This window comes from Saccostrea cucullata, unplaced genomic scaffold (assembly GCF_032062105.1).
Source record: "Saccostrea cucullata isolate Sc308-1 unplaced genomic scaffold, CSIRO_AGI_Scuc_v1 ctg1993, whole genome shotgun sequence".
In the NCBI taxonomy this organism is placed as follows: Eukaryota; Metazoa; Mollusca; class Bivalvia; order Ostreida; family Ostreidae; genus Saccostrea; species Saccostrea cuccullata.
The window spans coordinates 1-13,551 of NW_026937029.1; the positions used below are offsets into that span (position 1 = coordinate 1).

General features: G+C 34.7%; 1 protein-coding gene across 1 annotated transcript in view; it reads right to left on the reverse strand.

Annotated features, from left to right (window-relative positions):
* Nucleotides 1–1,742: 1,742 nt before the first annotated feature.
* Nucleotides 1,743–13,551, reverse strand: part of LOC134247081 (myosin light chain kinase, smooth muscle-like) — a gene marked incomplete at its 3' end in the record, with an annotated part of 31,133 nt that continues 19,324 nt past the window's right edge. Inside the window, exons 5-11 of the mRNA XM_062729421.1 lie at nt 6,158–6,296; nt 5,421–5,620; nt 5,075–5,227; nt 4,328–4,373; nt 3,354–3,431; nt 3,103–3,205; nt 1,743–1,806 (exon numbers count right to left, since the gene is read on the reverse strand). Of these exons, the coding sequence (XP_062585405.1) occupies nt 1,743–1,806; nt 3,103–3,205; nt 3,354–3,431; nt 4,328–4,373; nt 5,075–5,227; nt 5,421–5,620; nt 6,158–6,296 (783 nt within the window). The remainder of the gene's footprint in view (nt 1,807–3,102; nt 3,206–3,353; nt 3,432–4,327; nt 4,374–5,074; nt 5,228–5,420; nt 5,621–6,157; nt 6,297–13,551) is intronic.

Consider the following 13,551-nt stretch of genomic DNA (forward strand, 5'->3'; position numbering starts at 1 on the left):
AAATTTTTTTCTTTTGCAGCCGCACAGTGTTTCACAAACACATCTTGTTCAATACAAAAAAAGACTTCCTGATAAACATGACCAATTAAAATATTTGATACATATTGACATTGTATTGTAGCTCAAATATCAGGATAGATACATATCTGCCTTCTGAAAAAATTATATATCTGTTTATAGCCTTAAATACAATCTAGATTCTACTCATAAACTAGACACAGGACAGTACTTGATAGGGAACAGCCTAACTAAGACTGCAAAGATAAAATCCGTAACCATGCATACTATTGTTTAAGAGTTGACTTCTAGATTGGTTCAAAGGTTGAGATACATGTACTACGTTTGTGTGAAGTACATTTGACTGATGATTTGAGTGGACTTGGTTATCAGTCGGTCAGGTTATATATGTACATTACCACACTGTTGTAAGCGTGAAGCTCTCCTGTTCGTGGCTGCTTGATCAAAAAATTTCCTAATCTTTATCTTGATGCCTCAATCTTTATTGTGACGTCATATGACATTGTAAGTGAACATGGGTTTCTTTCCATCCCAATTGAAATGAACAATTAACATTCACTCAACAGTGTTTCTTACACTGCGACTGGGTATCATGATCAAAGTAAAATATCTTACTTTGCTTTATTTGCAAATGGTCAGTATTTTAATGAGCTACAAAATATTAATGATCGAGCTACAAAATATTCTTTCTCATTTGACCACGGTCGGAATGGGAGAAGGTTGTACATTTTGGCCGTGGTTGCAACAATGGGTTATGTATAATTTGACTTGATACTTTGTGGATTTAACTACAGAATACTGCATCTGCAGATTCTAAATTTAAAAAAAAAATCATTTATTTTTTACTCAATTGTAAAAATTGACCTTTAAAATCACATGGGTTTGCATGTTTAAATGCCTTAATCGCTCAGAATTTTGAGTTTTCGATTTTTTGTAACACTAAATCTGTTTCACATAATCTTTACCATTTTTATGTAATCTTATTTAAAAAAAAAACATTGTTTACATACCCTCTGAGTGGTTGTAGTGACTGTACTGATGATCTATTGGTACCTTGGATTACGACTTTTCCATTTAGGCTAAAGCATAATATTTTCGCTAAAATATTCACAGGACACGCAATAAATTTTCATCTGGATTTGACATAAACTTCATCATGTTCATTGTCCATCACGTTTTCATGCTTACACGTTGCACACACTAGGGCTATTTCACCTACTAAAATCGCATCACAAAAAGGATAAATCATCGCATTTTAGCTGCAATCAATATCAAATAACTATGTTACGATAACTTCGCAAGATGAAGATTTACTTCCAACTTCCACTTTGTCGCCATTTTGTTTCTTTACGATTGCAATACGACAAAACGAAATTCGTTAAAAATCGCTAATTTTTTCGGTAAAAAGTGAAAACAGATAAAAGGAAAGTAATTAAATACATATTACAAATAAAAGTTACACCAAAAATAATTTTTAATGGCTTAAAATAGCGATGCTGTTTTTGAATTATCCACTTCCGGCAGGATAATCCTACTTCCGGTAGCATCACTAGCATTGACCTAGTTTCAAACCAGCATCAGGATAAGGATCAAACCAGGATCAGGATAAGGATAACTAGCATCAAAATCAGCAAGCAAAGGAAGCATCAAAATCAGCAAGCATAGGAAGCACCAAAATCAGCATTGATGCTGTAACAAAATTATTTCCCTGCACTGTAGCTGACTTGCCTTCTTTCACACTTACATTTCTAGGACACATGAGAAATTTTGGAGCTGCCTCCTTGTGATCTATGTGATAATTCATAAATTTCTGCATTAATTTGGTAGCTTACTTCAGTTATTATGCATTCAATCATAATTCATTATATGTTCTTATGTAAGGCATCACATGAAGTATAATATACCTAACAAAAGGTAAACCCCATCCTAACCCCAACCCCCTCCCCAAATACAACACAGCACCACATTTAAGCACACACTGAGGTCATATAAAATTTATTATATAAAGAGAAATAGACAGGAACATAGGAAGAAAAAGGGAGATGATATGGGATTTTTGATGAAAGGCTCCACAAATATAGCATGCTATTAAAGATTGTGCTAAAATAATTAGCAAGTGCCATGAACAGTTCATTTTAGTGGACACTAAAAGGAAACAAATATGTGAATAGGAAGTTGAATTTTATTTAAAAGCATAAATTACTTAAAACAAGAGATGTTTGTTAAACACTTATGTCCCCCTTTGCCCAAATTGGAATTCGTCCAAGTCCAAGGGGCAAAACTCTGTCAAAAATGACATATTTGTACCCAAAATAGATTTGACCTAGATATTCATCTGAAAATTCTGTATTCTAAATTTCATCTCAGCATGTGCAACGGTTGTGAAGAAAATGAACAGAAACTGCAAATAATTGGGATTTCTCTAAGTCCCAGGGGCATAACTCTGTCAAACATGGCACAATCGTACCCAAAAAACAAACTTGACCTAGATATTCATCTCATAAATCTGTATACTAAATTTCATCTAGGTATGTGCAACAGTTGCAAAGAATATTAACGGAAACTGCAAATAATTAGAATTTTTCTTACTCGAAGGGGCATAACTCTGACAAAAATGGCGCCATCGTACCCACACCAGATCTTGAACTAGATCTTCATCTGATAAATCGGTATACTAAATTTCATCTCAATATGTGCAACTGTTGCAAAGAAAATGAACAGAAACTGCAAATAATTACAATTTTAATAAGTCCAAGGGAAATAACTCTGTCAAAAACAGCGCGATCGTACCCGAAACAAGGTTTTACTTACATATTCATGTGATATATCTGTATACCAAATATCATTTCAGTATCTGCAAGGGTTGCGAAGAAAATGAACGGAAACTAAGTGGACCGACAGACCGACGGACAGCAGCAAAGCAATAAGAAGTAAGAAGTTTAAATGAGATTGTTTCATGAAATTGACATCACTTGCAAAGTTGGATTCCTTATGAAAATGACATGAAAATTTATTTATTACAGACACTACATGATACATCAGTGTACCCCCATCTCCTATAAATTGATAGAATAAATGCAATACCGAATTCTGCATCATGAATGTGGTACTCTTTGGGATGAAGTCTTCGGAGAGAGCTAAAGTTAGCCATGCCTCCAATACCTATCAGTGGTTGTGGCCAGCCAAGCTGTTAATTTAAAAAATATAACATCAAAGGAATGCATCTTCTATTGAATCCTTTGAGGATTTCACTTTTCAGTAATTCGCCTTTAATGACAATCAATTCTACATTTTCGAATCATGAATGCGTTGTTGGTTACATTTAAATTACATACATATTGTTCTCGGATCCTGGGCATGATTGCATCATACCGAGTGTAAGCAATTTGTGTCGTCCTTGTGGCAAGATCACCCTAAACCAAAACAAGAGGCCCATAACCCACATCGCTCACATTAGCAGTTGGGATAGTTGAAATACTCACTTGAGTACTGATGAAATCAACATGTGGGATATGGGGAAATTTGAATTTTCTATTACTTGAGAATTTCACTTTATCAAAAAAACATATATGTATTATATCGCCAGAATTTAAAAAAAATCTTGAGTAGCTTCAAAATTATTCATTGAGCTGCCATTGTGACCCCTTGCTAACACCCCCCCCCAACCCACCCCACCTAACCCTGCTTTGTTGGCCTGCCCTAACCCCAGAAGGTCAGGATTTTTACAAACTTTAATTTACAACCTGTGAAGAGGCTTCGACATGTTAAAGTGTAATGGTTTTTTTAGTTAGGGTTTTGGGGAAAAAGATTTTAAACAGATTTTTGATATAGTTACCTATGTAAAACTTTTATCAGCCATTGTGGCGCCGAGATACCCCCAAAAGTCATGATTTCTGCAAACTTGAATTTACACTACCTGAGGATGCTTCCATGGGAGTTTCAGCTTAAATGGCTAAATCACGTCATTAGTTCTTGACAAAAACATTCTTAACAGATAAGTTTATTTAATATATATCTCACCTTGAAAGTAAGACAACAACAGACTAATTCTGATCTGAAAGGCCTACTTGAGCATTAACCTCACCTCAGCTGAAAAAAAAAGGTAACCATTAAGAGTTTAAAGCTAATTTAAACCAACTAAATGATTAAGTTGTATTTTTATAAATTTTTATCGGGTAAAATTCAAATTCATAAATTAATTCTACATAAATTATTTCTACATATCTTATTTCATAGGGCAAGTAAATGAATATGAAAAAGAGTTGTGCAAATATTAACAATTTATATAAGGTAACTGAGAATGTTTTACCACCAGCCAGGCATGGTCTAAGCTCTCATGAACTGACATCCTTTCACTGTGAAATAAAAAGAATGACATAACCACTTGTAATACATGTAGGTTTCCTTCAGTCTGAAACAACACATATACATAAAGGAGTACATAATTCAGCAAGCCTAACAAGAAGCCCGAGGGACTTATAGGTCACCTGAGTTTCCTGTAACAAGTTTCCAAAATTTGATTTCAATTCATGTTATAAAGCAGAAGGCATACACTTCACTTATACAAGTCATTCACAAAAAAATTGACCATTTCTCTACATGCACTTTTCTTCATCTTACTTATATATACTTGAAACATTGGCAAAATAAACAGGAGCAAAGATAAATATTTTCTATTGATTTGTGTATATCCAATATCTAATCAAAAGTCCCCATCCCCACCCATCCTTCAAACAAATGACAAACTCCTTAACACAGGGGCCATGAGATTTCCAAAGTGGGTTGAGGCACTCCTGCTTATTATAAGAATATATCAAGTTCATTTAGTTCATAACCAAAAGATCACCAGGTTACAGAATTCTCATATCCCAATTATGTAACATTTTCTAAATTAATAATTCAACATTGAATTCACTCCTATTCGAAATGAATTGGTAAAATCAGTTATTAAAGACTTTCAAACAACCTTCAATATAATGAGATTCAAGTTTCCGGGGTTAAAGCTTAATCTTATAAAAAATTTCAATCTAGGCTACGTGGTACTACATGTACTTACTAGGGGTTCCTCACAAGGAGTCTCCTAATGAAGTCCTTGGATTGTAAAGATACTTCAGTAAAACACTGGTCTGAGAAGTCCCACACACAACGACTTACATTCTGCCTAGTCTTCAGGTCGTCCTCACCAGCAAAGGGAGAGAATCCACTCAACCTTCACAAAGACAACATTTATTATAAGGAATGTGAAATAAGAGCAAAAACAATGCCTTTCATCTTAGGGTCAAGTTAAATATATAAAATAGCACATTATATTTTTATTCTTCATTTCTTCTAATTCATAACAATTACCTTCAGTTCTTTATCTATTGCTGATAATTTTTAAAAGTTAACTATTTCATACTCACAATGCATAAGAGAGCACTCCAACAGCCCACATGTCTGTGTAAAAACCAATAGGTTCAGAGTCTACAATCTCAGGAGCAGCAAAGCCTGCATTAGCAGTTGTCACTTTGACAATCTCCCCAGGTTTCAGTTCAGCAGCAAGGCCCAATTCTATCATCTTCAGATGATAGGGATTGATGGAATCACAAACTATATTCTCAGGCTACAACAAGAAAACAAAAAGCCACAGTCATCATCTCATCGTACAGATGGCCATCATGTTCTTCACATATATCTTTCTATTCTGACTTAACCCTACTCATCTCATACTTTTGAGATTTCATATTGTGGCTCACAGATAATCTTATTCTGTCCCATTCCTTATCAACAAGAAATGTATACATGATTGCAAAACATTTCCATACCGTTCTCAATGTCTACAATTGCTAGAGGGCATAGCAATAAATTTAACACAGCTTTTCTACAATTACTACAAGGGCTTAAATATTAGGCTTGTTCTATATTAAATTTAATTCCCCTTTACCCACAAATGCTTTGTACCAAGATTCGTTAAAGTGGGCACATTGGTTCTTGACCAGAATTAGAACATGTGAAACTTTTACCATTGGAGGACAGACAATGGAGGAACAGAAAAGCACACCTGAGCTTTCAGCTCAGTTGAGATAAAAAAAATCATTATACATAAATCAAATACTCAAAATAAAGCGTTAGTGACCCTGAGACAATTCACTTTACTGACCTTGAGGTCCAAATGGACAATGTTGTTCTCGTGCATGTGTTTGAGTCCCTCACAGATCTGTTGGATGTATTTAATCACATCGGCCTCTGTTCTATAATCTTCCATTCCTATCCTGGTAAACAAGTCCTCTCCATAAAGGCTACAATTAAAGAAAGAAATCCTGAAGATGGGTTCAATCACCTGACCCTAACCATTGCATTTTACTATGGCTAACTTGTTTCCTACCATTTGTTAGAGCCTAGTTATTATATAGAGTTTTCTACCTGATTGTCCAGCTAACTGAACATTACAGACGGCTCACGGCAAGTGTCACCAGTGAAAAGGAGATGCTTACTCTGTGTTGACACCTAATATCAGTGTTGGATATGACAGATTCAATGTGTTATACAGTCTTCGCCAAATCTTTTTTTCAGCACATGCCCTTCGGGCAGGTGTGATCACCAATTACGCAAGCCCAAACAAATATGTACATGTCCAGAATTTTATCAAGTTATTTTATTCTTATTTGCCTTTTCATGCCAAGGAAAACAAGAGGCCCATGGGCCTTATAGGTCACCTGAGCATCAAGCAACAACTTTTCAACCATTCAATTTGGTTCATTTTTTAAACCAGAGAGGCCATGGCGTACACAATTTTGAAAGAGGCACCATTTCTTATCATAACTATACAATTAGGTAGCCCCCCCCTTCTCTATGTTACCATTGACCCACATGACCCAGGGGTCTTTAAATTCACAATTCAGAATGAAGGACCCTTGGTATTAATTCATACCTATATTGACTTGTATTTGAAAAATTATTCTAATATATCTACTACTTATACAGCCAGATTGAAATGTATTTTAATATTTACCAAAAAAAATTGATAATATAAATGCCCATGAGATGAAATGTTAATTGTTAAACTGTACATGTATTACTGTATCAGATGCATGTAGTATATTAAATACACAAATATATATATAATATTGTAAAAAGTAAAAGTGAACAAAATGAAAGTTACAATAAAGAAGTAATATTTGATCAATTGTATGTTTCATCCAGACTTAATGAATCAATACGGACACATGACCACATTACAGAAAACAAGCTACAAAGAAACAATAATTATCAATCAATCAAATCCTTTGGACAAACTCGTATATCATTAACATTTTCAAATAATATCATTATTATACAAAATCATAGGTATACAACATTTAACTTATGGTATATCAATTTGATTATTACAGAACTGTTTACATGTGAATTTGCAATCTGTTAGGTAATAAAACTACCTCTTATACAGTGACAGTTTTACAATGCTGTTGTGGATTTAAAATTGTGGATTAACAATATAATTATACATAAATTAAATTTAAATAAAAAAAAGTAGACAGTACAAAGTATCATTAATAAAATACATAATTTCATCTCATGGGCATTTTATTCTACATCTTTTTTATCCCAGTAATGAAATTTAAAATACATTTATATATATAAAACATACTGAGAGTTATTGGGACAAAAAAGTAGTTGATGAGTGGCAACCCTTGATTTTGCCTAACCACTCTAGGCAGTATGTAAATATTTAGCTTCCAATGGAAACTAAATATTTACATACTGCCTGTTATTTGCTCGAGAGGGTTTTATGATACTACACAATGTAATTAAAATTCAGTTCTGTCTTTAGAATAGGTTGCTTAATTAAGTCATATCTGCAGCACAATAAATCATATTATGGTCAGACCAATAAGCCTGAAGAACATCTGTTTCTAAATCAGTAAAGTTGGTAAATATCAGGTCTAACTGTGTCTTATTCTTTGTGGTTACCTTGCTTATGATTTGCACACAACCAAATTTTTCTTTCATAAAGTTCAAGAAATGAGCATATTGACCAGAACATAAATCCAAATTAAAATCTCCCATTATCACAGTTTTTTCATCTTTGTTAACAAATGGGAGCAACCTGTTTGTCAAGGTATCGTAAAAAATTTGAAGAGTACAAGAAGGCTGCTTATATAAAACTACACACTGTATTGGAGTATTGGAGAGCATAATCAAAATGATGGAAAATTCAACAGATTTGGAAGTAAAAGAGCTGTATGAAACACACTGTAATTGATTTTTCACATATATGACAATACCATGATGTGGTCTGCTCTGGGAAGAACTTGCATCATTCCTGAACATTGTAAAACCCTCTAAACTAAAGTCTTCATCAGAATCTAATTCACAAAGCCAAGATTCAGCTATACCAATAACATCTGCTGCCCAAATACTTGGTTCCGATTTTATATCAACGAAGTGTTTGTGTAGAGATCTGGCATTGTTGAACAAAAATTTTATGTCTTTACATACCGAGTATAGTGGAGTATATGAGAGTTGCAATCTATTTTCTCTTAACCTTTCCATCTCTTTATCAACCGTTTCATCTTTTGAAAGACTCTTTTCATTGAAATCCAGAATGAACAGACCATCAAGTGACCTTACTCTTGAAAGTGCAACATAATGTATATGAGGAATTTTTCGCTGCTTTGTCTGTGCTAATCTGACTACTGCCTTTGAAAGAGTTGCTCCTTGTGCTTTGTGGATTGTTTTTCCAGCAGATGGTTGCAGTGGAAACTGAACTCTCTCATATGTTTTCCTGTTATAAACAAATGTTCTTTTAGCTTCAAATATGGGAGTCCATGCAGTATTAATATTTGTGCTAAACAAATGCCTGTATTGATGTCTTCGTGAAATACCTATACTTGAGTCAGCAAACAGAACCCATACTATGGCAGGTCTTAATCGTGATTGTCTATATTCAATGTATTTCACAACACACGAAGCACCATTTGTCAATCCATCTGTAACATCAAGATTCACTGATATGTCATAGAGCATATCCACAGCAATAACAAGATTTGTTCTTAATTGTCCAGTAGATGCTGGATTTTCAGGTAAATTTTGAACTAGTTTCAATTTCACTGATGCAGAAAGTTTTGTCTGTGATAATACATCTGTATCTGCTCTTACATTTACCTTAACTGTTGACAGGTTCTCTATTAAACTGTTATTAAAACAATCGACAAACTTGTTCTCAATGAACAGATGAGGAGCCTGTTTAGGATAGTTTTCCGAGTCTTGCCCAATGATGCGTTGAGAAATAAGTTCTTTGTCTTCATCTGTCATCTTGTTTTCACGAAGTCTATTCAACATTTCAGCAAATCTGAGGTCATCCTTTTGTCTCATAATTTCAGTTAGTTCATGCATATGAAAATGCTCATGCCACAAATTCGTTGCTAAACTCTGACCAGGATTAGAAAGGTCGTTGAAAATCCACTTGTCTCCAACAGGTGGTATCTGATATAAATCACCTACAGCTATGATACTAATACCACCAAAGTCTTGTTTTCTACTAGTAAGTTGTTGGAGTCTATCATTTATAAATGTCAGCATATTATTTCCAACCATTGAAATTTCATCTATTATCACAACTGACAAATTCCGGTACTTTGTCCTAAATGAGTTCAATTCATCTGCACCCATGTGCTGCTGTGTTTGATACATTTTCCTGTGAAATGCTGATGCAATAGTGGTCCCTTTGATGTTGTATGCAGCTTTGCCAGTGTGAGCACAAAGTAATATTCTAATATCATCAAGGTTTTCTCCTTCTTTTGAGTAAAGTATTCTGTGTAATGTTTGGAAAATGGCATCAATAACCACTGACTTTCCTGCACCTGCTCCACCAGTAAGAAAAGCATACAATGGTTCTTCTCTGTTTTGAATCCAGTTTGTCACATGATTGTAAAATTCTCTCTGCTTTGTATTCAGGGATTGCAAAAGTTATTAATACTGCTCATCAGGAATTCGGACAGCACTCATTTCTGTTTCAGTTACTTTTGAGGACAAACCCAAGTCTGGACCTATATCAAAATCTCTATGTTGAACTGTATCAGGATCAAAATGAACAAATTCCTCGGATGGTTCAGAACCTATCTCTGCATCTTCTGCTCAGCATGTTCTGTATTTGGTGCTACTGTCTCCAGATCATCAAGATCTTCTTCAGCTTGAAGTCGAGCTTGTTCTAATTCATCCACAAAATGTTCATACTGCCTTTGCTTCATTTGTATTATACTTGCTTTTTGCATGTAATGCTGTTCATAAGTTTGACAACTACCAAAAAGATCAGTATTCTCATTTCTCCACGGCAGATAGAGAAGAATTCTTTCTCTGTAATACTGTTCGGAATTTGTTTTTTGGCTGTACCCTACGTATCTTATAACCCGTTTGTTTTTTCGTCTTCTGATCTTAATCCCATTTTTCAAATGAACTAAAACATCCTGATCAGAAAAGCTTTTCTGTTGAGAATCTACTTCAGGGTCATCGTCATTCACTTCTTCTTGCACATCTTTTTCCATTTCTTTTGGAAAAGTGACTTCTAACTCAGAAGCAACATCAGCTAAGCACCAATTTTCTAGTTGCTTTGGTCTTCTTGCATATCTCTGTATCATACCATCTGACTTAATGTCAGTTGAGTCTTTTGGTAACTCATTCAATTCATCTTGATGTTTGAGTAAGAAAACTCTGTCTTCAGGTGGTGAGGTATTTATAAAAACAACCTCTCTACTAGCTTGTGTAAGTGGCATCTGAAGGATCAAATAACTTGCTTCTTGTGCACTGACCTCAACGAAGTTCAAGAACTTGTTTCCAATGTGTCGAACTTGGCGCTTAAGATCCATATTTCCCTCTGCAGCTTCTTGAGATGCCTTATCAAGCATAGCACTTATTCCTCTTTGAGATTTGCTGATGTAAGCAACAATGTATGTGGCACAGGCATAAGGGTCAAGTACAAACTGAATATCTAAGTTAGCATTCCAAGCCTTTAGCACTGATGTATTGTAATAATTCACTCTCATTTCAGATGGACTTCTCCTTAGAAACACTTTGGGACCTTTTAGGGATGCTCGAATACATTTTATATACTCATCCTCACACATTTCTACTACAGTCTGTAAGAATGACTCGTAGTCTAAACTACAACCATCTTTGTAATCATTCATTTTCTTTTGAATATCAGAATACAACTTTCTATAATGCTCAACATCAACATCCAAGGGTTCAAGAAGCATGGTTTTGGGCAAAGGTGGCAAAGGAAATCCAAATCTGCACACAGATTTACCCCCTTTTTTACAAGTCTTTGAGTGTTTATGTACTTGAAGCTCTACAAGGCACTTCATTTGAGAATCATTTTCCTGTATACCACATGTGACATACTTATCTACATATGCTTCAATTTCCTCATTGCTATTTTCTTTGTGCTTTGGAGCATCACTTGTCCATACCAGCATATGAATATGTGGCGAACCTCGATTCTGGAACTCTACCCTTCGAAACACATCAGTGACAACACCTAGAGGATTGTGAGGACTCTTAAGAACGGTATTGATGAAAAGTTGAACTCTGTTGTCAAAGAATCTTGCACATGTCACTGGATCTTGTTTAACTAGTTTTGATTTATCACTCCAATTCAAATCCTCTAGTTCTTCTGGTGACAAAGATTTTCCATCTAGCATTGCCAATGTTTTAAGCAGATCTTGCCATCTGGTATCAGCTGATGAGAGAGAAATAAACCAGGTTGGAAGACCCAACTGCCTTATCATGGCAAATACATCCTTTTTCTTTGATGAAAGATATGCAGGAGAATTTCGAAGTGTTCTGAATATGTAATATCCTTCATTTAATCTTACAATTTTTTCTGCAGAGGCTGGATTTAAAACTTGTTCTGCAGTGATTTTTTTACCCTCTGATTTACATCTTCTCAGTGCCAAGTTAACTTTGTCACTAACTTGCCTAATTTGAATTTTCTTCAATTTAAAAAAGATGTTAGGTACAGATTGTGCTGCTCGTCGATCAACACTGCGCAACTCCCATTTTGCAATATCACTGTAGTGTACTGGAACTTCTCTTTCTTCATTTTCAACTCTGCGTTGACCACAAAATATTGTTGGAAAACAGAGATATTCTGCATCTTTGTCTGTAAATAAACTTATTGGTTTTTGGTTTTCTCCAGGAGCAAACACATAAAGTTTATTTGTATCAATGTCTGCTTCATCTACAAGTGTATCAGAATTGCCCTGAAGGCAATCATCTGAGGAAACTTCACAAAAACCATCATCATTTCCTTCAGTCTCACGATCATCACTATCATTGAAGATCCTATCAGTTCTTGTACTGTTTCCTCATTACTTTGTTCTATTTCATCTTTCCAAGAATGGTCTATCACTATACCTGAATTCTTATACAATTCAGAATATTTCATAAGCCATTGTAAAGCTTTTATTACAACATTTGGTCGAACATTTTCTGTGAAACATGCGGACTTGTGAGATAATCTCTTCTTCAGTTTTACAGCTATAGTTACATGCTCATCTATTTGTCTCGGAAGGGCATTCACAGTTGGCTGAATATCAATTGGTACATTTACAACATTTCCTTTGACTGACATCTGACCTCCTCTTGGTAATTCTCTTATCTGCATAAATGGTATTCTTTGAGATATTAATCTCTCTTCCAGTGGATGTAAATTCAAAGCATCTGGTTTCTCAGGCCATTTCATTCCATTTTTTACTGAAAGCTTTGGAATTTTCTCATCTTTCAGAGCTGAACAACAGGTCAAACATAGCCATTCAATGTCATTGACTGATCTAAATCCAGTGCAGATACTTTTACTAGTAGCACTAAGACAAGTTGAATCTAGTTTCACAACACTGTTCAAAAACCAAGTTTGATGACAACATGTACACACATAAATTGGACCAATTTTTACTTGTTCATGGAATTTCTCTATGCAATCTTCTAAAGAATTACCATGACACCTTTTCTTCACCCCTTTGTTTTCATTGTCTTTGAATTCTGTATCAAGCCTTCTTTTAGCCTTAGAAACTCTTTCATTTTCCCTTTCTTTTTCTCTGTATTTTTTTCTACTTTGCTGTTTACGTAGCCGTTCCTTCTCCAACTGCTCTACATTGTCTCTTTTCCTTTTCTTTGCTTCTCTTTCCTTTAAACAGAATTCTGTACTCTGTCTTGATTTAGTTTTACTTTTTAAAGTACTTTCTCTGTCCTTCTGCTTTGTCTCTGAATTTTCTCTACTTTTCTGTTTGGAAGCAAGTTCTTTCTCTTTAAATTCTTTACTTTGTCTTGCTTTAGTTTTACTTTTTAATGTACTTTCTCTGTCCTTCTGTTTTGTCTCAGAATTTTCTCTGTTTTTTTGTTTGGAAGCAAGTTCTTTCTCTTTAAATTCTTTACTTTGTCTTGCTTTGGTCATACTTTGTAATGTACTTTCTCTGTCCTTCTGTTTTGTCTCTGAATTTTCTCTGTTTTTTTGTTTGGACGCAAGTTCTTTCTCTCTAAATTCTTTACTCTTCCTTG